At 39.3% G+C, this 25,408-nt stretch overlaps 1 protein-coding gene across 1 annotated transcript in view; it reads right to left on the bottom strand.

Annotated features, from left to right (window-relative positions):
• The window catches only part of ZNF407 (zinc finger protein 407), a 344,239-nt gene that overhangs the window by 311,785 nt on the left and 7,046 nt on the right, over positions 1-25,408 (bottom strand). Inside the window, exon 2 of the mRNA XM_037379189.1 lies at positions 713-5,581. Within this exon, the coding sequence (XP_037235086.1) occupies positions 713-5,546 (4,834 nt within the window). The 5' untranslated portion in view covers positions 5,547-5,581. The remainder of the gene's footprint in view (positions 1-712; positions 5,582-25,408) is intronic.

The raw sequence follows: 25,408 nt of genomic DNA, 5'->3' as shown, positions 1-25,408 counted from the left end.
TGTATGGCAGGTTTATAGAAACATCACAGTGAATTTTTACATAAATTTAGAACTGCAGCTTATGCATTTTTCTACAAAAATGTTTTTAAATTTTCCACTTAAAATTAAACATAAAAATGAATTGAAAGTGTGATCAGCACAGAAACTAAATCAGATGCTACATCCCTCTGCATCATAACAGCATTACACACTACCTTCCAAAAAGGCTGACCAATTCCAATTCCCATAGCTTATTTCTACAAAAACCTCTTGCTGTTTCTTATTTAGGAATGATCTCATATAAAATGTCTATCCTGAAGCATTATGTAATGCTGAAAGTGGAACTGAATTAAAATGAAATAAACAATTTGGATATTAAACAACTGCAAGGAGGAGGAAGTTAGAACAGCTAATTGTTCTCTCAAACCACCACTGCTTCATTATATAAATTTAAGAACCAATTAGTGGTTACAATTTAGATTAAAGGGAAGGAAATTTCTCTATATGAAACAAAAAGCAGGGTGACTGCGCTTAAAATGTTCTTACATTCTCTGCCCTTTGATCACTGTATTTTCACACCCCTTTAGGTAATTTTGAATTTCACTGGGGGCTCATCAGGCAACATGAATGCCAGTTCATAAGAAATGTTAAAGAGATTAACAAGCAGAAAAAGACCAATGGTATAATTCACTCTGTTTGAAAGAGACCACTTGCAAAGACTGCATTTCCATACCTGTATGGGTACGGATGTGAGCTAGGAAGGCCATGGAATTGCTACTTCTACACATCTTCCCACAATACTTGCAGACATTGCCTTGGTTCTCTTCCCTCTCCCTGTTTATTTGCTCAGTGTCTTCCACAATGTACTTATTCACTTCCCGCAAGAGCTCTTCGTGTTGCTCTTTGATGTGGAGAAACAAGCTCTGCTCTGAATCGAAGGGCTCTGTGCACTTCACACACTTAAAGGTAGCACCTCCTTCAGGCAGCTCCTCCACGCTTGCCTGCTCATTGCGCATGTGCCCAGCGCTGGCCAAGTGCTGGTGAAGGTTGCTCTCTGTGTAAAATGATTTTCCACAGAGTAAACAATGAAAATGTTTTTCTTTTGAAGGATGTTTCATGGCTATGTGAACATTTAGTCCGCTCAAACCATCTGCTAGAAAACCACAGTCATCGCAGCGAATACGTGTCGACTCCCCAAGGGAAATTCCTTCTGACTTCTTCTTTTTCCCACCACTTGGGGAAAGCTCTGCTTTCATGGTAAGCTCACTAGCTTTCACTCCACCTGACATCTGTCCTTCAGCAGAATGGTCAGTGGCCTCCCCATCTTGATGGCTTTTTAACCGCACTATAGAAGAATCAAACTTGCCAAAATTTTGCATTGCCTTTCCTTTATCATCAGCACTGATAACTGTTCCTAAAGCCTCATCACTACTTCCTTCCATGCCCTCAGCTGTTGAGCCATCTGCCTCCCAAACACTGTTATTTATAGTTACTTCTACTTCATGTTGTGCTTCCACAAGGGCTTCTTCCTCCTCCCCAGTAGGATCCTCTTTCAAACTTCTGTCACCCTCTAAACTATGTATATTTTGTACCGTTTCTCCAATGTTTCCAGTAAAATTTGATTGCTCTACTGCACTACTTGTTTCTGGAAGAGTTAGCACAAGTGGGTTATTTTTCTTCAGTGATATTTTTTTGAAAATAGATGTGTTTCTACACTCTACTTCGGGGTTTTCTCTATTTGCATCCAAGTTTTCCTCGCCTTTTCCTGAATTCAGGTTTGTGTTGCTTGATCTATTTTGATTTTCTGCAGTGCAATCATCAGCCGAGTTGAGCAGCTCCTGCCCATGCCTACTTTGCTGCAACTTGTAAGTACCTGTTTCTTTAACTGATGCTTCCTTGTCAAGTTTAACACCTTTATCTTTCTGAGGAGTTTGCTGAAATCCTTCACAAAAAAAGTTTTCTCCTCCATTTTTAGACTCCTCTTCAAGTTCACCTTCTACTGCATTTTGGCAACTGCTGCTTTTAGGCATTCCTGGAGATGCAGTTTCATCTAATACAGTACACTCAGTTAAGCTTTTACTCATATGATCACCTTCTGCTACATCATTGGCACATTTTGTTTCACCCAAACCAGTTTTCAATTCTCCTGCACTGGGATGGTGCTCCTCTCCAGACAAAGCAGTGCCTTCTTTAGTGGTATTTGCTGTGCTTGCTTCCTCCCCAGAAGAAGAATAAACGTAAGATTCTCTTCTAATTTTATGCTTCTCTGTCGCTGCATGCCTAATCATCTCTCTGCGAGTAACAGCATAGTAGTCACAAGCCATGCAGTAGTATTCAAATTGTTTTGTATGTTTTCGTTTCACATGCAGCTCTAAAGAAGATGAAGAATGAGCAATGAAGCTGCAGTGTATGCACTTGTTGTCATTTGCACCCATTGCTCTTCTCTGGAAACATGGGTCACCATCTGGAGTAACCCTTGCTGGTTCCAGAAATATACGTTGGTTTATATTTAATGGATTGCTAGTATGCTCCAAATCTGGCAGCCTACTGGCATTTACAATTTTTAGTTCTGCATCTCCTTGCTCAACTTCCTGATTGTCTAAGACAGAGTTTTCCAAATCTGATGACTGGCTACCATCCTCAACATGTTCACAGAAGGCAGTCATGGGGCTATTAACCTTCTTGTTCATGGATTCAGAATTACCTCCTTCAGGGCTAACGATGATCTCCGAGTTCTGTTTTCCACGTCCTTCTATTTCAACACGACTTTTGTGTTTTTTGGTTGCACAATGGCGTTCCATATCTCCTTTGGTTACAGTGTAGTAATTGCAAATCTTACACAAATAGCTGTACTGATGACTGTGCTTTCGTCTGATGTGAACAGTCAAATTTGTGACACTGGAGGCCAAAAGACCACAATGAGTACATGTCCTAGAAATAGTGCCCTTGGGTTTTCCTCTTTTGGGTGCATTAGCTAAAACCAATTCATTTTCACCAATCCTTTGATCAACTGGAACAAATTCCTTATTTCTCGGTATGTTTTCCACAGAAGAGGATGAAACTTGTATAATTTCTTTATCTAATTCTATATTCCCACTCCCAGAAACTGAAGGATCCACCACTGTTTTAATACCACCAACACCAACACAAACCTTTTCAATACATTCTTCAAAACGTAGTCCAATGTTGTTTTTCCTGGCATTTTCTAGGTGCTTGCTTCTTTTGATATGCTTCTCCATTCCTTCCTTACTCAATGAGTAGAGATTACATGCTTTGCAAAGGAAGTGATACTCCTGTGCATGTCGGAGTTTTATGTGCCTTGTAAGAACTGTGGAAGATCTCGTCTTATAAAAACACTTTTTACATTGAAACTGGGTTTTATTCAGAACAGAATGCTTTAGCTCATTTCTGTGATTTATGAATGAAGATTCTGGAGGTTTTGCTTTCATTGGTGCTTCCACTTCCTTCTCAAGATTTTGGCTATTGTTTGATACTGGGTCACCATAAGTTATCACTTGCAACGTCTGATCACAGTTACTCAATGGAGTAGCTTGCTGAAGTAATGAACCATCATGTTTCTCATTTTTTTGATGATTTATCAGGTCTTCTTCTACATGAAAAAAGAGAATGCAAGTTGGACAGCTATGGGACATATTATGCACTTCACTCATATGACTTCGAAGGCCGATCACATTCAGGCTGGTAAATGAACAGAGCTGACAATTAAAGCTACAACCACCCATCTGGTGTTTACTGTCCTGACAGTGTTGCTTCATGTCTTCCCTGACTCCAGAGGAATAACTACACATCTGACAATGAAACTGGATCCTTTTTGTATGAAGCTTTGCAACATGAATTTCCAAACTTCTTCTGTTCTGAAAAACATAACCACAGTTAATGCAAGTATGAAGAAGACCATGATCAGCAGTAAGTTTAACATCAGAATCTTTAGTATCTGTACTGCTTGAAGAAAGGGTATTTGGCTTATCTTCAGTAAGATCTTGAATTTCTGAGGGAGTATTATAATTACTTTCAGCATCTGCTTCTAATTCTGTATGTGACATAGGGCTTGAATCAACAGGTTCAAGCTGTGTGCTGGAGATATGCTTCATGTGTACTCTCAGAATTTCAGACTTGCCTCTCTTACCCAACAAGCTGTACCTTCTTTTAACCTGCCTTTTTAATCTAAAAGACCTACTTTGTCCAAATGAAGACCTTAACAAGACAACATTTCTTTTATGTTCTCGTCTATCAAATCTCCTTGTCGTGTTTAAACTTCTAACTAGCTTTTTGGTAGTTGGAGGTAGTTCTGTTTTCTTCAAGATATTTTCTGAGGGTCCTGGTATTTCTAGTTTTTCAGTACAAACTTCACAATTTCCTTGTACACTGGAAGAAAGCAACGCTTCTTCGGTCATAGTATCGTCTTTTTGAGTGGGAACATTTGAAGATGGTATCTTTTCAACAAGTTCAGTGCAATCGTTTTGTTTAGACAAGCTTACTTTTGAGCCTTTTGGTGCACTGCAAACACTTAATTCTTTTGCATCAACAGTTCTTGCCCTTAATTTGCTGGTCGCAGGTTTTGCTCTGACATTCCTTTCTTTGGTTGCAGTAGTTTGTTGGGTTTTAAATGATTTTTTTGTCAATATCTGTACAAGTCCTCCCCGTGCAGCAAGATTTTGGCGTCGAAGGTGCGTCTTGCCAAGGAAATGAGAATTTAGGAGATTTTCTTCAGCACTCTGAAAACCACAAAGATCACAAGAAAATATCTTGGATTTCTCATGGTCTTGTTTAACATGTGTATGTAATGTCGAAATACATTCAGCTGTGCAACTACAGTGAGGGCATGTTAGCTCTTTGGATTGTTTAGAGGGGCTTTCTCGTTTATGTTTTTCTATATCAGAGCAGGAAGGTAAACAGAGATCACTTATTTTGCCTTTAAGGTCTTTCTCTGTGTTTCCAACTGTATAGCCAACACTGCTTTCTTCTGAAGATGGTAAGTTATCAGGAACAGCAGCTGGCTCCTCTTGTGAATGTTTATTTTCCTTGTGAATCTTCAATATGGCACCATCAGCACATTTGAAATCACAATGTAGGCACAGGAAATTTGCATTAAATATATCATCATCAAGACAACCAGCAAATCCTTCCTTCTTTACAGCTCCAGCTACCACACTACTTGCTTCTTCAGCTATGATTTTGTGCAATTTCCTTTCAGTATCTTTCATGTCTTCTGAAGAACTCCACTTTCTTTTTCTGGAGACATTTTCAGGCTTGCCTACTTCAACAGCATCCAGGTTTGGTGATTCATTTTCAGGCTTGCCTATTTCAACAGCATCCAGGTTTGGTGATTCTGACAGTGCCCTTTTGTTCGTGCCATTCTCTTTTCTTTTCTTTTCAAGGCCCTTGACCACTTCATCTGACATAAGCCTTGTTTTCTGCTGAAATGAAGAGTCACATCCAGCATTTTCTCCTGCTGTGTTTCTCTGGCAATCTTCTGTCAACTCAGTTTGTAAACTCTCATCAACATCATCCCTCTTCTTATTTTCTGCCCCATCCATGCTTAACATTGATATTATCAATTGTAGGTCATTTGGCTTAGTACCTATAAAAGAAAAGAGTTATTATTAGTCTTTTACACACAAGTTAAAAGACTCAAGTAAAAAAAAGAAGCAATACAGCAAATTAAAATCACAGCAGAAAGACAGACACAATGAAAGATACGAGGCTACATTTTCAGCATGGTGTCTAAACTTAAGACATCTAAAACTCAAACCAACTGCTAGGTACTTGGTTACAGAGCTCTCACTGTGATAAGCACCGAGTGAGTGAGCACTAGCTTCCATATTTTTCATGTAATCAAGTCATTTACTACATGCTTGAACTTGGGCAGAGAAGCCTAACCTTTGTTTCTGGAAGAGTATTTAGAACATGAAACACTAACAGCTTTCAGGGAACCAGCCATGGGATGTTCAACTCTTCCTGAACTAGAATCCTGGTTCTCAAATTTAAAAGCTCCAAGGAGGAAAAGGTCATGACCACAACAACAAGGTTAAACATTGTAAGTATGAAGCTTTTTTTCCTTCCTCTGCTTAAGATTACCTGCTGAAGAGAAAGAGGGAAAACACAGATAGAGCCATGTACTAAAAGAATATGCCTCAAATATAATTCCCCATCATTACTAAAATATCCTCTAAAACTTCATTTCCCAGGTGGAGGAGGGGGGTAATGAAACAGCCACCCAGAGAAGGGCAGCATCTTTGAACCTCAGCACAAACTCTAACCATCCAAATCCAGTTACCAAAAGCTTTTGCTCAACTGCCCAGTGTGACCTTCCTGCTCCCAAAAAGATGTCACCACTAGAAAACCGATGCTCCCAACACAGTTTATAAGAGGGATGGGGGTAGGAAATCAGATCTTGACATTTATTACCTTTTCATTTTGATATGAAGCAATTGAGAACTGAGAATGCATTTCATTTTAACAGATGATTAAATACTAAATGTTTATCTATTGTGCTTTAGACTATGATTTAAACATCAATTTGCTGCAGACCCAAGTATCCAGTTTTTTGTTCAGTTACCCATTGAATGAGGCCATGACCACAATTGTAAGTACTTTCTGACAAGATTAAGTAATTGCAGTGTTGATACAGACAACACAGGGTACAAAAAACTATTCAAGTACATGCTAAAAAAAATGCTTATTTTTGAGGACAAAGTAAGAAAATATTAAATTGAGGAAATACACTCAAATCAGTTGGACTTATTACCTATGGAAGTAAAAAAAAATGCTTTTCTGCTTAATAATTTATGGAAGGCCTATAAGGAATTGAGTGCACAGTTGTTGTATATATTGAACAGTTTTTCAACTGTAGGGCTACTCATAGAGCTAAAGTACTGACCAAACTTATACCAAGCTAGCTATACCTCCATAACAAGAGAATAACCACCTCCAGATCACAACAGCCCTTTGGAGGACCCAGATATTGCTTCTCTAACTGTGGTTTTCTGATTCTTATACACTACTGTTTTTCTTTGTTCACTAAACATGATAGAAACTATCACCATTAGTCAGATGTAAAACAATCGGGTCTATATTCTCAGATGGTTTAAGTCAGCATATTGTCAGTATTTTCAAAAATGCTACAGCAATTAATAGCAGTGGAAGATGAAGCCTTTGAAGTGCAAGCTTACCCTGAAAAGGTTTATGAGCACTGTTTGGGATACAGAAAGAAAGATCAGATGAAAATTATGTTGTTAAAGCGCAGTACAGCTTTTTTTTATATAACTTGGGAAATATCAATAAATTACTTCTGTGATGAGTGCTATAAGTCCATCCTTAACCGATTGTATGCAGCAGCTGTGCGTCCTTTGCCTTGCTGCACCTCCCCAGCAGGTTCCCAGCCCACCACGGAGACCTGACCACACTTCCCTTGCATGGCCTAGGGAAGAACAGCAGTTTTTTTCTTTGCTGTACAAGACAATTTTCAATCTCAAACCAGTTCTCCATCTTCTTTATAGGACACTTTCCTCTCAGGCCATCTGATTTATAAGAGAACCTGTCCAGCAGTGAACTAATACCTGCTCTGGAAATTTCCGCTATCAAAGGTTGTATCGGGATAATTAGGGGGTTTTGCATTGATAAAAATTCATACATTCAAGACATATTTATAAGTAGGGGACTGGTGGCTCCACACTATACCCTCTTCTGCCACACTTCACGCCATCCTGTCATTTGATTTAAATGTTAAAGTGCTGTCACACCTAGATCAATCTCTGACAGAAATCACAAGCTACTTCCAGCCAAAGATAAAGTACTCATAGGAGGTGGATGCTCCCCAGCTCTGAGAGGCAGGTATCAGCAGTCTCTGCCACACAAGTGCAGATTCAGCTAATCTCTGCTAGCCTTCCACACACCTCAAAAAAACATGGCTGATTATTTGCGTACAGTATCTGCAGGTTAGCCTTACTTCTCAGCATTTATTCACTAACTCTCCAATAGAAGTTCCTCCTGTTCTGTGCTCCACCAAAAATCTAGGATCACAACCTCAGCTGTGGCATCCAACCTTGTCTTCAACTCAACTGTATTGCACCAATTAGGGATTTTTTCAAGTGCTTAGAAAAAAAAAATCTATTTCCCTTACTTTATCTTTGTAAACTGTTTGTAGTCACAACTACAAGCTAGTTGCCAGGCAAGTGAAAAACACAAAACACAAATCTCATAGGTGCTGCCAATAATTTCAGTATGAAATTAAAATAGTGATACATGTAATACAAATAGGCAAAGAGACCTTATGCCCCAACCTTCTAGACTAATTCCTCCAGCTCTCCAAGTCAACAGCAAATGGAGATACCTATCTCTGTCTTCATTTCATGATAAACTCCTAGCATGCAGACTGAGGATGCACTCCACTTCATTTACAGGCAGTACTCTTAATGAAGTCAACAGCCTCACATCTATCCCCACAACTGATAACAAGTATTACCAAAGCAATGGCTCCTCGGCTGCACAATGTAAGTTAGCTGTAGTAACAATTAACTATACACCTTTATAAGATTCATCTCTACCTCACACCTGAATTTTCATGAAAATCATCTCCCCCTGCAAACCCTTCCTACAGTTAGATTTGCCTCTGTCCCACCTCCATACAAACTGTCAAAATATCACTACATGGGAGTATGCACCTTCATGAAACCATCACCCAGAAAGAATTTTCTATGCAAGAAAACAACTATGAGTCAGTTCCTGTTGTTTCTCTAAAATTATTCCTATATTAATTAATCTAAGGAATTAAATTGCCTTCAATTTCTTTTAGTTCTCTCTTGAAGTTGCCTTTAGGACAAGAGCAAATCTTCTGAGGTAAAACACTTAATGGCAACTGTCACTACTTTTTGCTGGGACCATGGTCAGCAATTTGCTGAGCTGTGGTCCATTGTCCACATCTCAGACAAGATCTAGACCGCAACATTGAACCACGTCTCTGTTTCTCCCCACTATGGTCTTTGCTCAGGTAACACAGCTGTGTCTCTAACACAATTTCAGTAGCACATGCCTCAGCTTCCTTGATGGGAGAGTACTGCCTCACACCCAAAGGGAGCTGTGGGCAGGCCTCTTCTCAGCTTCCTTGCATGGATTATTGCACAAATGACTATCACTACTTGAAGAACGCATTCAGCATACCATAAGCCTCCTCTAGGCAAAAGGAGCCTCTAGTGTTTTCTCTGCTGTAAGCTCTCCTGAAAGCCCCTTCTCAGATTTGCTATAGGACAGGAGGGCAATGGTAAAGCAACAATCTAGTCACAAATCTGGATGGTCCTAATCCTCAGCCTACATGAGCCAACTCGCCTCCGTTCTCATCAAAGCCACTAGTACTGATTAAGGGCTAGCCTACAGTTGGTATTAATACAGGAACCAATGCTTCAGAGAAGGCATCAACAGCACTCTGAGTTTGCACAGTCCCAGTGACCGCATGACACACAAAGTTAAATGAGTTCCTTTTTGCAAAATTAATCTCGGATCAAACCTTAGTCTGGCACAGGGATTGTCATCAGGAGCAAAGAATCAGCATCTGGAATTTGATTAAATCAACTGGTAACCAAAACCACATTCTAGATGCAACAAGTAACCTTCTGCAGCCACGGCAGCTTAAGCACACACTTAAGTCCAATTCCTGTGTATTAGTGTGACTGAGTAAGCCTTTTGATATCAATCTAACGCTGGCAAACTCATACAGCAGCAGAAGCGGGGAAGAACAGCTCTTAAACTACCGTAGTCATGGACCAACAGGACTAAAAACGATTAAGATGCAAGCTCTCATGCCTTTTCTTGTACCTTCACCTTTTAAAGATACCAGTTACATCTTTACAACTAACATCTAAAGTGCAACAAAACCTAACTGCTTAATGTATTGCGTAAATAAACACAAACGGATTTATACAGGCTCCAAGGCTTCGCTGATGGTATTGCCAGGTACAACACAACAGAATGGCAGAGCCCAGGATCAAGCCCAAGCTAAGCAGACAGCCATCAAATCTTCAGTATTTCCATAGTTTAAAACCCAATTCTGTCAAACAGCACTCTCTTAACATCATATTTGATGTTCAAAATGAAGCTGTTCTAATTCAAAAGTGGGTTGACTTTTTGTAACATAAATCTTTTGTTAATGTTCATATAAATCAAGTATAGCTGAACAGATTCTTAAAGGATATGACCAAAAATTAATTTGCCACATTAGCTTCAGGTTAACAAATTCTTCTGCTTGGAGACAGTCATACATTACCTAATGCATTTTAAGGTTCTTTGCAGCACACTGCTGTTCCTGAGTTTTGGAAAGAAACCTGTTGTGGCCTCAACATTTTTGCACAGAAAAAGCTAAGCTCAGTAATTCTACTGGAAATAGGAGCTAAGTCTTTAACATAATGCCTTTTTCTTCAATGATTTTCCAAGTATCCAAGAGGTGGAACATGTTTTTAAGATCTTCGAAAGCAAAATGTTTGTCACACGTTACATCTGCATAGGCCAAAATTAAAAATCTTTACAGAATATATGAGGAGATACACACATTTTTAAATCACAAGTGCATAATACACAATACTTCAGCTGTGTCACAGATACAAATATAACTAAAGATTCTCCTCTCTCATTCATTGGGATTTGCAAAGTTAGAATCGTGGAGCTTTTGTTTCAACATTTAATCAAATTTAAAAGATGTTCCACAGTCACAATTCAACACCATCTCACTACCTATAAAGAAGAAAATGAATACAAAAAATGGGGAAAACACCACTTTTTGAGCTGCTACCACCATTTTTTACCAGGCAACACCACCAATTTTTGAATTCTTCCTGCAAAGCTTTTTTTGTACATTGATATAGTATCTGCTACAGTTCTATACAAAAACATCAGTCATTTGTGGACAGATGTTTTCTTTGATGGAAAGAGAAAACATTTTAGTTTAACTTTTTTCAAGTTTTTTTCCTCTGGTCCAAAAAATAGTATAGAATTTCTCTATGCCAAAAGGTGGAGACAGTGCAGTTAAGACATTCAAAGTAAGACGTGTATTGCCCTAATCCTCAGATGAAATTTAGAAAGTAGTAATCATAAATTAAGATCAAAAGAACAAGCAGTTCAGTGATGATCCATAAACCTGTAATGAACTGCAAAGTTCCTTAACTTGATGCTCAATACAATTTTATTTACTTCTCTTTTTGTTCATACGCCAGCTCGCTAAGGGAAGGGGTAGGAATGTGTACAGAAGAACACAAAGAAAGTATATTTTCAAGTACTAAATTCTACCTTGTTTTTTATTTTTTATGCTAATTCTGGCATTAGAATTCTCAAAGTACTTCTCAGTAAGAGTAATATAGTATCCAAGTAATCAATACCTAACCTGCAGTGTTTGTAAAGGGTATGACACATGGAAAACAGAGTTTCTTCTTTTTTTCCAGTAAAAATTCCTCTTTTTCAGACAATTAATTCTTTCAGTGAAATCATGGATACAGTGAGGCAAAATAATTTTAATGAGCCCCTTAAATAGCCTGCACAAAACTGAATGTGAACAACCCATCTCAACATACGACCTTTGTGTCAAATAAACATCTTCTCATTTTCAACGGCATAACATCCTTCCTAAATCAAATCATATGTCTGTCTTATGGCCTTAGGAAGTTACCTCACTTCCTCCACAGAGACCAATCCAAGAGAACAGTCTCCTCAGCAACGGAATATAGAAGACAATACAATTATTTCTTCAAATAGAACAAAGTTAACCTTTATTTTGAGGAGTATTTGATGCTATCCATTACAAACATGTATTTTTCCCTTGCAGCTCAAGAATGCTGGAACTTCAAGCTTTGCATTGTGAACCTGTTCTTCATACAAAACTACTCATTTTTGTAAAGCACCAGAACCTCCTTGGGAGACTTTTGAACAAGCTATAGGCTTTCAAAGACTAAAGACTGAAATTTCCACATTGATGCTTCTACAATAGTTAAAGTAACAAAATAAAGAACCCTCTGATAAGCCATCACTTGTATATCCCTGAAAACAAGTTATCTACACCCATTAACTTCATTTTCTCGCAAACAGCCAAAAGAACTGTTAACAACATCACAGGAAAATGCATTCTGCCATACTACTCACATGCTTCTTGCTTCTGCTTCCAAACCACTGAAAGTCCTTCTGGATGGGCAGAAATTGCCAACATAAAGGAAGTTCTTACGAATTCCTGATAAAGAATATATTCTTTAATTCACACCAGAAAAATGACAAGAAGAAGGGTAGGCTCCATAGCTCATCATCCACTCACTTGACAAAAAGCCAAATTCTGCTAAATGCAGCAGTGACCACTGATTTCTTCAGCTTTGAAGAGGAAGTCAAAACGGAAAGACATGGATGCACGCTCATTTCAAGTGCTGTCAGAATCAATAGGTACATCTGTCCAAGATAGTGAATAGGAGGAAATGCACTAGTATCTCCTAAAAATTGTTGAATAACCAATCTCAATTTTTAAAAATTTAAAAACATCCATATATTTTGAATTGTAAGTTCAAGGAATTTTGACTATTTCCAGAGCTAGCCATACATATAATAGCAACAAAAATATTCAATAGAAACTTCTGAGGATCCAAGAAAGATCGTATTCATATTAGACTGTGACATTTATGGATGAAAAGCACTGTTTAAGTATTCTCAAAACACTTTAGAGTTTATCAGGTCCATGAAATAAACTTTCAGGAAAGAAAATGTTCATTTTTCACATACAGTAATGAGTCCCACAGTTTGTGGGAATTCTCAGAATGACATGGTTTCATGCAAGAAGCAATTCTCACCAACTTCACCAATTAAAATAGCGAGAAGCAAAAAGTAAATGCAATTTGAATCTCTTTTCTGTCATAGGCTGTAATACGCTCTTATGTACAGTGGACCACACTGGAGCTCATCAGAAGTACACAGGCACTATCACTGACACCTGAAAAAAAATGTTGGAAGTCTTAACTTGTTCCTGCACTTTGGCAGCAAAAGATAAAACTAAGTTGAAACTGCTGCTACTTGCAAACTGGCTCTCAGAATTTTTACCCTAGAAAACCAGTCCTAGAAGTCCTGACTCTTTTCTCCTTTAAAATATAAGGAGTATGAATTTCCTAAGTGGCTATTCTGGTGTTTAACACTTGCCAGGATTTACTAAATTTCCATTAACCTGTGTTCAAAATGAAACCTAAAAGACAAAAAAAGATGGCTTTGTTGGCCCCTTGTTTTAAACTACCATATCATACAAAAAGCAACAACAGGCCTCCATCATCACAGCCTAGGATGCATTTGTCTACTGACACTGCTTGAGAAGGCTTAAAAGCCAACACAAACAGCTAGCTCTCTGCTGGCTGGGAATCAAGAACCCATTCTTTGAGTTACTTGAACCAAGATGCAGAAGGGAAGTCAGAACTAGAAAAAACTGCAATATTTTTCTTGCAGGGAAGAAGGGGGGTAAAAAAAAGAGATTTTTAATCATTGAAATATTCTCTTCATTTCTTATAAAATAAAAAAAATTAAAATAAGATATTGAGCATTTTTCAGATATTTATTACCCAGGTATTCACTGAGCCATAGCTCACTGAATATAAGAAAAGAACCTAACCTATATCATTTTAAATTGAAGGTAGGCTGCTAATAGATGGAATGTATTTTATCCACAATTAATGCAAGTATGCCAAAAAATTACAGCTAAATGAAATAAATAAAACTTTAATTAAAACAACAAGAACATACATATTAAGTGTAAAATCAGGACACCAAAACTCAAGAAAAGGCATTAAGGAGGGAAGATGGTAGGAAGTAGAAAGGGAAATTTAACATATTTTAAATACTAGTATTTTCTGAGTAATCATTTTAATTGCCTTGCCTGTAGCTCTTTAATGACATCCTACTAACGTAAATCAGGCCTACATGGTTTGGTTTACTGTATATATCACCATCTTTTAACTTACTGAGGCAAAGAATGCATGTAGTGGTGCGTGTACGTATGCACATGCTTCTCAGTGTTGCACATCCTGTTTTCCTCTTGTCAGCTGCCCATCCAAGCAGCTCAGCTGAAAGGAGTTGCACGAGTTTTTGGCTGAACAGGTAACATAAGCACTTAAGATAGATTGTGCGGTGGGTTAACAAAGTTTCCAGAGAAAAGTACAAAGTGTACACATGCTTCTACAGAAAAGGAGAAATTAATAAAAATTAAAGTATTCTGATGACACCTGGTGGCCACTTCACACAAGGAAGTAATTGCATTTCATCTGAAAAAAGCAGATCAAATAGAAAAGTGTTACATGTTCTTTTGGTAAGCATATCAACAGAAATGACAGCTGATATTATTATCAATTAGAACATAATCTCATTGGAATATACATGTTTACATGCCTGTGTATATCAAATTACTGTATTACTGGTATAGACAATCAAAAATTTAACTATTAAAGACAAAACCTGTTTTTCTGCACAATGAAATAGAAGAAAGCACACTGGAGGTATTTCAGCTCAATCCTACAAGACATATGAAATCAACTTTCTTTTCAGTTTTGATTTTTCAGCTGGGTTGCTAAAATAAAGCAGAGGGTGATGGTGGAGAAGCACGGTGGAAGGGGAAGGCTGCTTTGCACCAGGGTATGTTCAGAAGGGCTCTGTGTGACAGATGCTGCCCCAAATCCCTGCCACAACATGTCAGCCCTCCAGCACACTTCAGCAAAGCCTAAGAACCAGCTTTCACTTCTTTGCATCACCAGATCTCTAACAAACAGAAATTAATATCCATCATTAGAAATTAAAATAAGAAAAACAGTACAAAAAGGCGGTATCTGTACACAGATCTCAGCTACAGAGGATAAAGGATAAACGCTTAATATGCAGCAGAAAAGCTGCGTGTCAAATCACACCTTCTCTCCTTAATGGTTTCTTTTCAGATGTGCAAGCAATGACAACAGTGCTGCCATCTCCTCCACAACACATAGGGGGATATTTTTCCCCAATAACCTTAGGTGATCATCACTATGACTTAAAACATGCATGGCTGTGCAAAGCTTGGCTTCCTTCATAATAATTGTTATTTGCTTTCAGGTAAGCAAACCCATGCTTCAGCTGAAGTCACTGAACACCCTTTAAAGCTACATACTTCTGCACTCTGAACAGTTCAGAGGGCTAGCATTGAATTTTATTCTAATTTCTATCAATATCCATGTCAACAGATGGAAACTAATACAAGACAGCAATGGCATCATGAGTCCAAGCACCAGCAATGAGGGGTGATTTCTGTGGTGGATGATACCACTCAAGAACTACTGTTACAGCACAATATAGACCTTCTTCCCTTCCCCATCCTCAAGCCCTTCACCGCACCTAAGCCATGTAGCTACAAAAGGTGCCTTCACTCCAGCCAAAGACAGAAGAGAGGCTGAAGGCTGAGCAGGCTCCCACTTCTCCCCAGCAAAACACATTCTTGGTCAGCAGATGGACAGCGGAGGTGAATGAGGAAGGAGGCAGTGCTATAGCAAAGGGCTCTGTACACCTGGGAGAGAAGGACCAGAGCATGCCACAGCAGCATCTACTTTGTACCACAGCCTGTACAGTGAAACCACATCTCCCCAGAACGGGTCCTAGCCAGCCAGAATTCAAGAGGGGAAGGAACTGAGAAGGGACAGTCCCTTGCTGATACCACTATCACCTATAAAACCCCCATTTACCTCTTGTCCAAAGCATTCACAGTACTGATACTTCGGGAGCAAATACCATGAAGGTTTCAAATGCCACTGCTTATCAATAGCATCCACCTCCCCCCATGTCTATTTGTTTCAATGCAAAAAATTTTGTGCCTACCTAAATCAGTTCTTGAAATTCAGCTACCTTCCAGAACTAGCAATATGCTTAAGCATGTGCACAGTGTCAGCAGGATTCCTCTTAGGCTTGACATGAGACACCTGTCTTCAAGTGCACTCCCAAACAAGGACTCATCTGACAATTACAATTTTCGTTTTTCCTGCAGGAATGGTTGCAGCAGTGCAACATCAGGAGCAGTTGTACTATGGGGCTGACCACTCCCATAATACCAACAAAAATTATGCAGCTTCATTCTGTTATATCTAAGCTTACTAGTTATATCTTGCTTACTAGTTTTCTGTTACTTGGGTATCTAGTGTGCAAAATCCTGTCATTTTGAAGCACACCGTGTAGCAGATACATAACACTACAGTGTATTTCCTTCAGCTGTTGTTTATCACAAACTCAGATTTCTGGTCAGCACCCACACTATCAAACATCTCCCTGGCAAATACCAGCGACGGAGCCCAAGGTGAGGGGAGTCTCCTCCCCTTGGAACCCAGCAGTCACACAGAGCCACTGCTAACCTGGCTGTTGGCTGGTGTGATCAGGGTGGCACCACAGCCCTCCTCCTCCTCCTCCGCAGGCAGGGAAGACATGTGCTGGCCAGCTTGGTGGCCCCAGGTGTTGCCTCCTGCTCCCCAAATCCCTCCTGGGCAGGGAGTGCAGCATGCCACCAGACCCTTCCCAGATGCAGCTCCTGGCATCTAAGAGGGTGGCAGCAGGACCACGTGGCACCTCCCCAGGTGAGGGGACCTCGGGATTTGGGTCAGGGCTGCAACTTGTGCTCGTGTCCTCTGTGTCTCCTCAATACATCACGCTCTCTTGGGAGCATGTTAGGAGAGTGTTACTGCTAAAAGTACTGCTAATTCCCTGAAAAGCACTGAGTTAAAATCAATCCCACAAACTTTCCTGAGATCAATAGGTTTTAATGAACACAGAAAACATACTCAGTGGCAACCACGGGCAGGTACCCAGGGACCAAGCTAGAGTAAGAAATTACACCTGCTCCAATGCTTTCCTGGTGGAAAAATTGACATATTACTAAGTAGGCTGCTGTTCACCTCAAACACCCCGAGGATCTGAGGGACCACAAGCTTACTCTTATGGGTGACCTGCATGGTGATTTCCCCACTCTGGACAGGGCACAGTTTTGGCACTGCACTCTCAGCTGACCAAGCAACCCAAATCACAGATGCAGCCCACTCTGATGGAGCAATGCGGGCATGGAAAGAGGACTGCAAGCCAAATGGGCTGCTTCCTACAGAAAAGGGTGCAAGCATAGCTTGTTTTACTCTCAAGGTGGTAAAAAGATTTAGTGCTGTGTTTCAGTCATCGATAGTCATTTTCCCGGTATTCATCCTGGGAAAACACTTTTAACAAGTGCTACGGGACTTCTTTTCCTAGTTGTAATCATCAATGGAAAAGAGACAATGGTCTAAAATTAAAGCTTACTGATAACAGGAGCAAAAATGTTGTTTTATATCTTTTACAGTGAAACCTAATATTAAGTGTGCTGTGCCATCTTGTATTTTCCGGAAGACTCGAGCATTACATTCTATTTTTCCCAAGCACTATTATTCAGATTTTCACTTTCCAGTAAATTCCAGCAGTATTTGATAATCAAATGCAACTTCTGTTTTGTCAGCTCTGCAGTCTTCCTTATTCTAAAGCACAAAATTCTTTTGCTTTTTATGTGAAGCAGGAAAGGAATTCACTTCTAACACAGGCCCTGTAATTCCATTTTGCAATTTAAAATATTGTTTTCTAGCATATGCACCATTTTTCCTGAATCCAATATCTGATATTATTTCTATAAACTAAACAATACAGAAGATTTTACTGGTTAAACCCCTGTAACAGCACAAACCACATATAAATATGCAAAGGTTCTTATTACAACCATTACACTATTCTCATCAAACTCATTCTGAGCTACTGTGCTAAGGAGATCTAAGTATTCTTAGATGTATGTACAATGGAAAAAGTAAATAAACAACCCTTTAATGGCTATGAATTCCTCAAAAAATCCTCTTCCTCCTCCAAATCATAGACCAATAGAATTGTTTAGGTTGGAAAAGACCCTTAGGATCATTGAGTTCAATCATTAACTGCCAAGTCCAGCACCAAGCTATGTCCCTAAGCACTACATCTTTTAAGTATCTCCAGGGATGGTGACTCAATCACCTCCCTGGGCAGCTTCTTCCAATGCTTGACAACCCTTTCAGTGAAGAAAGTTTTTCTAACTTGCAATATAAACCTCCCCTGGTACAACTTGAGGCCATTTCCTCTTGTCCTGTCACTAGTTACCTGGGAGAAGAGACTGACTGCCACCTGCCTACACCCTCCTTTCAGGCAGCTGTAGGCAGCAATAAGGTCCCCCCTGAGCCTCCCTTTCTCCAGGCTGAACAACCCCAGTTCCCTCAGCCGCTTCTTGTAAGACTTGTGCTCCAGACCATTCACCAGCCTCACTGCCCTACCGTGGACACGCTCCAGCACCCCAATGTCCCTCCTGCAGTGAGGGGCCCAGAACTGAACACAGGATTCGAAGTGGAGCCTCACCAGTGCCAAGTACAGGGGGACAATCACTGCCCTTGCCCTGCTGGCCACACTGTTTTGGATATAAGCCAGGGTGCTATCGGCCACCTTGGCCACCTGGGCACTCTGCTGGCTCAATTCAGCTGGCTGTCAACTATCAACACCCCCAGGTCCTTTCCCCCCAGGCAGCTTTCCAGCCACCCTTCCCCAAGCCCATAGCGCTGTGTGGGGTTGCTGTGACCCAAGTGCAGGACCCGACACTTCTCCTTGTTGAACCTCACACAACTGGTCTTGGCCGATCGGTCCAGCCTGTCCAGATCCCTCTGCAGAGCCTTCCCACCCTCCAGCAGATCAGCACTCCTGTCCAACTTGGTGTCACCTGCAAACTTACTGAAGGTGCGTTCGATCCCCTCGTCCAGGTCATTGATAAAGATACTAGACACAACTGGCCTCAGTACTGAGCCCTGGTGAACACCACTTGTGACCAGCTGTCAGCTGGGTTTAACTCCATTCACCACCACTCTTTGGGCCCAGCCAGCCAGGCAGCCAGTTTTTTACCCAAACATTCTAATGCCACTATCTGTATTTTAAATTACTCAAATACCTACAAACATCTAAATCCAACTGAAGTCACTGGGAACAGGGCATTTGAAAGTCAAGATATTTCCTTAGGTGCTTAAAAAGGATTTGGAAAGTAATATCAGATATACAGATTTCACTATTTTATCCCCAAAATTTGTTATTCAGAATTGAATAAAATGACATAAAAACACATTTTTGTAGTTAAAATTAGGGGGGTTTATTTTGAAAGCTCAACAATTAAGAATGGTTAGCTCTATCAATAACACCTTCTCCAGAATGCTTCAAAAGGAAAATTAATTTATATTTGACTATTTTTAATAACTTGTAGATTTTAAAAGTGCTTAATTATAAATGAAAAAAGGGCTACAGAATAAAGGTAGCAAATGCACAAATTCAATGCTATTAAAAGGCAGACACATGAGATCTCATGTATCTTGTGCCATTTGTAAAAAGGTTGTTTTATTATCAGTGTAACTAATCACAATGAAGCCATCTCTTACAATCAAAGACATTATAATGAATTTTCTTTACAGCTACAGAGAAATGGGATTTGCTGTTCCATATCAAACCAGAACAGGCTGTATAAATTCTTCTTCATATTTATTGTTAAATGTAATTTTTATCTATAAAATCAGCCATGAAATATTAAAAACTGAAACAACAGAATTTATATCCTTTACTTAATTTGGTTTAAACGGTCTATTCACTAAAGAGGGGGGAAAAAAGGTTACGTATGTATTATAGCACACCCTCCCCTCTCCCCCCTAACTGTTTCCATTATAAAGCCCCTGGTTTTTGGAATTTATAACTTGGCTGTAAAAATTCACTTCATACTTAGAGTTGGTATACTTTTCCTTTTACAAAAAGAAAAAAAAAAAATCTGTTCCAGGAGGATGGCAAGAAAGAATGTGAGAAAAGGAGAAAAGCAATCAAACTAAAAACTTAACATAGACACTTAATTCGGTAAACAAGGACCATGCACTGTAACTCAGATCCATCTTCCTCCCCCAGGAGTGGGTGGGAGATAGTCAGCTGGCTGCACCGCAGCCCCGGGGCCGATGGGCATCAGATACTGACCTCCAGCTGCTGCTGACCTGGGCCAAGTCCACGCTGGCCAACTGGGGAAGAAAACCTCCCTATCCTGCTACTGTTTCCTGGAGTAATCGGTACAACTGGGAATTGGACGAACTGAAAATGAGTAACGGCAAAAAGCATTGAAATCACCTGCATCAGAGAAAAGACAAGACAAAAGAAACCAGCACATCTTAGAAATTAACAACAGACAAAACAACATGTAAAAAAGGGCTTCTCCCAATTAAAAGACCTAAGACTTGAGAGTTCAGGAACTGGAGACTGGACGACATATAGTGAAATGAAAAATGCAACAGAAAGATAAAGGCAGCCAAAAAACCACCAGAAGTTCACAGAAGCCAAAGGATTAAAGGTTATAAAAAGAGCTTTATTTAATACAGCATGGAAAACAATTTATACATAAAAAGGTAAATTCCAAAATGGAGCAAGAAATAAGGCAACAAGACAAGCAACCTATGACCTTAAGGTGCAGGCCACAACCTAGGCTACTGCCTACTACCAATATTTTATTTTCAGCTTTCCCCTAGAGCACAAAAAAAAGCACAAAAGCAAAATGTACCTTCATTTTCAGTGTGTCCACTTTACGGTCTGAAAACAAGAGAAAGAAGTCACAAGGGAGCAAAACCCTGCTTTGGTTCTCACAATGCAGCTGGTGAGCTGGTGTGGGTGGCAGAAGCAACAACCAAGCTATGTTGCATGGCTGCCTGCAGTCACTGTCTCAGGGGTGCAAGGGAAGCTGGCAAAGACCTGAAGTCCAGAGATGCTCACAGCTGCCCCAGGTGATACTGCACTCCTTCGTTTAGACGAAACCACCATGGCTATGTGTTCAAACAGAGCTTTTATTTACTCTGTAACTAGCTTTATTCATCAGAAAAGGCGCTCTCAGCAATTCTTTAACTGCAGTCCATGAGGCCAACGTACATAGTTTGCAACCCATTCCCAGAACAATACAAATGAGTAGTGTTTACAAATTCATTCATTCTCTACAGTGATTCAGGTTTGGAAGTTGTCATTGTTGAAAAAGCAGCCATGAAGATCTCTTGCTGAACTAAATTAATCTGGCATACACAGACAGCAGAGGATACTGATGAAATACACAAACAAAAAACATGGTAGAAAGATATTCTACACACCCTCCTGCCACACACAAAAAAGGTGAGCAAAAAGAACTACAAAGTACAAAAGTTAAGGATCTAGTAGATATTGATTTCATAATTATTTTGATATCATAATTTGATTTGCAGTAGAGATGAACAGTGAGGAACAAGAGAAAGAATGAGGAAGGCAGTCCTCTATGAGAAACATATCCTTAAAACAACCATACTCAACATCAAAGGCTGCAACTCTAAAACCAGTTACCAGTTTAGAAAATTTATGCCAGATCACAAACAGGAAAAAGATGAAGGGGAAGGGAAGGCTGAACCAGGCAACAAGTATGCTCTAAGGGTTTGGGTGGTCCCATGAAACAAAAATCTGCACTCTATTCTCAAAACTCAACAGTTCAAAATCACTTAAGCCTGTTATCTACCAAGGATGTCGGGCACTACTGAACTGCTCAAAGCCAGGCTTTAAAATGTCTGGATCAGAAAGTGAGACCTGGAGTCCTCAGTTAGGTACTGGTATCCCAGACACAATACACAGACAGGAGGAAAAACCACCAGCTCCTGCTCAACCCACATGGGACAGCCTCCTCAGCTAAAGGAGAAAGACAAGCAAGCACAAGTCCCAGAAGAGCAGAGCTGCTACACCTAGCAACGTGGAGAAAAGAAAGACGATTCCGACTCCGCAGAGCTCCGACTGTACCATTTACCTCTCACAAATCTGAGAAGGCTTGTTCTTGCACCTACAGCATAGCAGCTGTCCCAGCATCCTGAAGCAACCACCTAAGTGTGAAACCCACTGCAACCACTTGATAATGTCATGTCCCCTACTTCTGAAAACAGAGCAGAGCTTCAAGGCTGCATATCTCATGCAGGGATTAGTAAATTTTCACGACAATTCAGTAAAATCCTCATTCACTCTAAGAATATTTTTATTTTTCATTTTTAAAAGTGCATACACAACAAGATTATTTCTATTTGAATTCACTATATTTATTAGAAATTATGGTTAAAATATATGAGTTACAAAAGCACATACTGAACAAACATGAGCAAACATTTACTAGTTGTTCTAATGGAAGGACACAGAAGTATTCAAACAAGTATCTAAAAGCAAAACCTCAACAACATGGCATTTAATAATAAAGCATATTTTACGAAGTACTGAAATTTGAGGCAGTACTAGTTTTGAAAACGTGCCTTTAAATTACCCCTATTTGGAATGACCAGCATGACTGCATACATTTTTACATTGGCTTTATCCAGCCAGCTCACTAAATCATTAAAAATATACACAGCTGAGCTTCAGTTTGACCTGCAGTGACTCCTATATGTATTCTCAAAATTAACACAAGCACTGAATGCTACTAATCTTCAACTTGTAATAACTGATCAAAGAATACTGCCCTGTAATTCACTACAAGCTAAAATCATAGTGCTGAACTGTGCATTTTCAAACAAGTGGTTTATAGCTCTAGATTTAAAATGCAAAGTTTCCATTATATTTAATAATTAAAATGCATGCTGTGTTATGGTTACATTTGGTGACTGGATTAGTAGTACCCCAACCGAGTTAAACAATGCCTTTTTCCTATTAGAGTTCATATTACCATATTATCTATTTGTTTAAGAAAAGGGAGAAAAAAAGCACAGCAAGGAAGAAGGAATAAAAAAGAAATATGAATATCAAACATACAAGCCAGTGAGGACCAAGACAGCAAGAACACCTGGTATCAGCAAAATCTATGCTAACTGAAAGCAGAAAAACTGAAGTATCTGTGCATTTAAAGTATGAAAACTTTTTAAAGAAGTATATTCTCCCTTGGTCAGGTTCTTGTTCAGAGTCAAGGGTTTAAAGCTCAGTTTGTTTTCCTAGATACAGTCTCTACAAATTTAGGGAATACAGGCATCACTCTCAAAGAGCAGGCTCTCTCAGGCTGTCAACTTCTTAATCAAGGTCTGACTTCACTGGAAAGTGTGAAATTATGTAATTATTTATGCTTGGCAATTCTGGTGGTTTAGACAATTACAGCACTATGAACATCATCTTTTATAAAGCAAAATTCCTACTGCTATTTTATTTTAGGGAATATACCATTCTTCTGTGCTTTCTAAGTGGTTTATTCAAACAAAGTAAGTATTATGTTAAGTATTTCTCTCCTCCCAAAACAGATACCACTGAGCTTAGAAACATAACTTACAAGGATGAAAAATAATTGAAAAATAGAATCAAAATTAAACTATGGCCACAGTGACATCAACTGAAGTTTTCTCAGCACTGTCAGTTAGATTTGGTGTCACACCAAACTCTGATTACCAGTCTAATGACCTTGGAGTAATATAATATTAGACCCCATAAAAAGACACACTCCTTACATTCCTGCACTTCCATGCAACATTTAAGTATGAACTTCAGAGATTAACTTTGTTTTCATTCCTAGTGTATTTTAATTATCTTGGCATCAGTAGCAGATTTGAAGACAGGCTTGTGTGCCTTAATGCTTGCCTACTGCATCTATGGTAGCTGGAATGTATCAGCTCTGCCTGTATGCCACCTCCTCAGGTATCTATCACCCGACAGGTTATATACCCTTTGCATACAAAATACAAAGTACCCATTCTCTGACAAAAAAACAGTTCATTCAGCACTGCACCTCAAAGTACAATTTATTGCACACAGCAACACCTAAAATCATGATGATGTCAATGAAGAGAGAAGGCAACCTCCACATGCAAAGCTCAGCATGCTTCTTACCTAGAAACAGAAACTGAGCAGCCCGCACAGAGCTAGCAAAATGCATTGTCAGGTTTTCACTTGCCCTCTCCAAACAACCTCTACTGCACCTAATAACCTTGTGTCCTGGAAGGATTCTTGGGTTTTGAGAAAAGGAGCTCTTTATATCTCATCAGATGTCTGCTTTGGAGCAGCAAAAGGGACACCTCCAACATCAGCTTTCTCTTCAGTCTCTTCCTCTCCTTCCTTCCTCAAGTTGCCATCCCTATTGCAAACTCCTTGGGCAACACAAAGAAAATCAGACAGGCAACAGAGCCTACATACACCGTCTGCAGCTATCATCAAAGGCACACACAAAGAAGTAAAAGAAATACTTGTCAAGAATTTTCAAGCTACCTAGATTTAGAATGGCTCTCAAATTCACAAGTCAGTAGCTTTGACAATTAAAATCCAATCAGAAACAACAACAAAAGTATGCTTTTTCATACAGCTCACTGCAAAGTTCCTTGTACCAACAACACTGTATTACAAAACTTCTGCTCCTAAACCAACCTCTGTTTTGGGGGGTAAGGTTTGGAAAAAAAATATTAAAAATCTGATTTTATTTCTTTGGGTTTATATGCACAAATTATGAGATGGAGAGCTTGTGTCAGGTTCTGATTTTGATCATTTTGACACAAATTGCAAAAATTCTGTTAAACTAAATGGAGATATTCCAATTTATAGTCAGATAAACGACATCAAATTCTACTCCCAGGTTTTCTTTCCTTCCTGATTAAATTACATTAATGTACACTCAAAACAAAGCAACTACTGCTAGTCCTACTATTTTTTTTTTCAGCAGAATAACTTAACTGTTAACGAAACACCACATAGACACATACATAAAGTCATAGGGGTTCTTTCATGTGTCTGCCATCTATCTGAAGCCTCACAGCAATGGGGCTTATAGAAACATTATAGTACGTGGGCACCAGCTTACCATCCTACATGTAGGACAGAAGAGAACCTGCTCCCTGTAAGGACCTATAGGCCGCTGGTTTTCCCTGAAATATTTCTTATTAATCTGGCAAGTGTATGAGATATTAAAACCCACAACACTCTGTATTCTTACATGGAATGCACCAAGAAAAGATCCAAAAACTAAATATTGCGTCTTCTCATTGTTAAAAGGTTTGACATAGTATTTATTGCCATATTACCCCTAATTAGCTGTTTAAGCTTGTTAACAAAACCAGTTCATTTAAGGTAAACAGGAATTATCCTTCCATTGTATAGGTAAAACTTGTAAACAGGACAGCTCATAAATTCTATGATGAGAGTAACTAGGAAACTATTCATTAAGTCTTGGGTTATAAATTCAAAACATGAAGCATAACATGCTTAAAGAAGGTTTTATTTTTAAAAGCATTCATTAGGCTCTCATCTCCAAGCCTCAGACTTGTGAATAATTTAAAATGAAAATGCGAACAACAGGGAGAAAAGAAACAAATGCAATTCAAATCAGTCCATTGTTGTACAATAAAAC

The sequence above is a fragment of the Falco rusticolus genome, chromosome 3, assembly GCF_015220075.1.
Source record: "Falco rusticolus isolate bFalRus1 chromosome 3, bFalRus1.pri, whole genome shotgun sequence".
Classification (NCBI taxonomy): Eukaryota; Metazoa; Chordata; class Aves; order Falconiformes; family Falconidae; genus Falco; species Falco rusticolus.
Note: the sequence above shows the minus strand (reverse complement) of the source record. Positions and strands in the feature narration are given on the sequence as shown.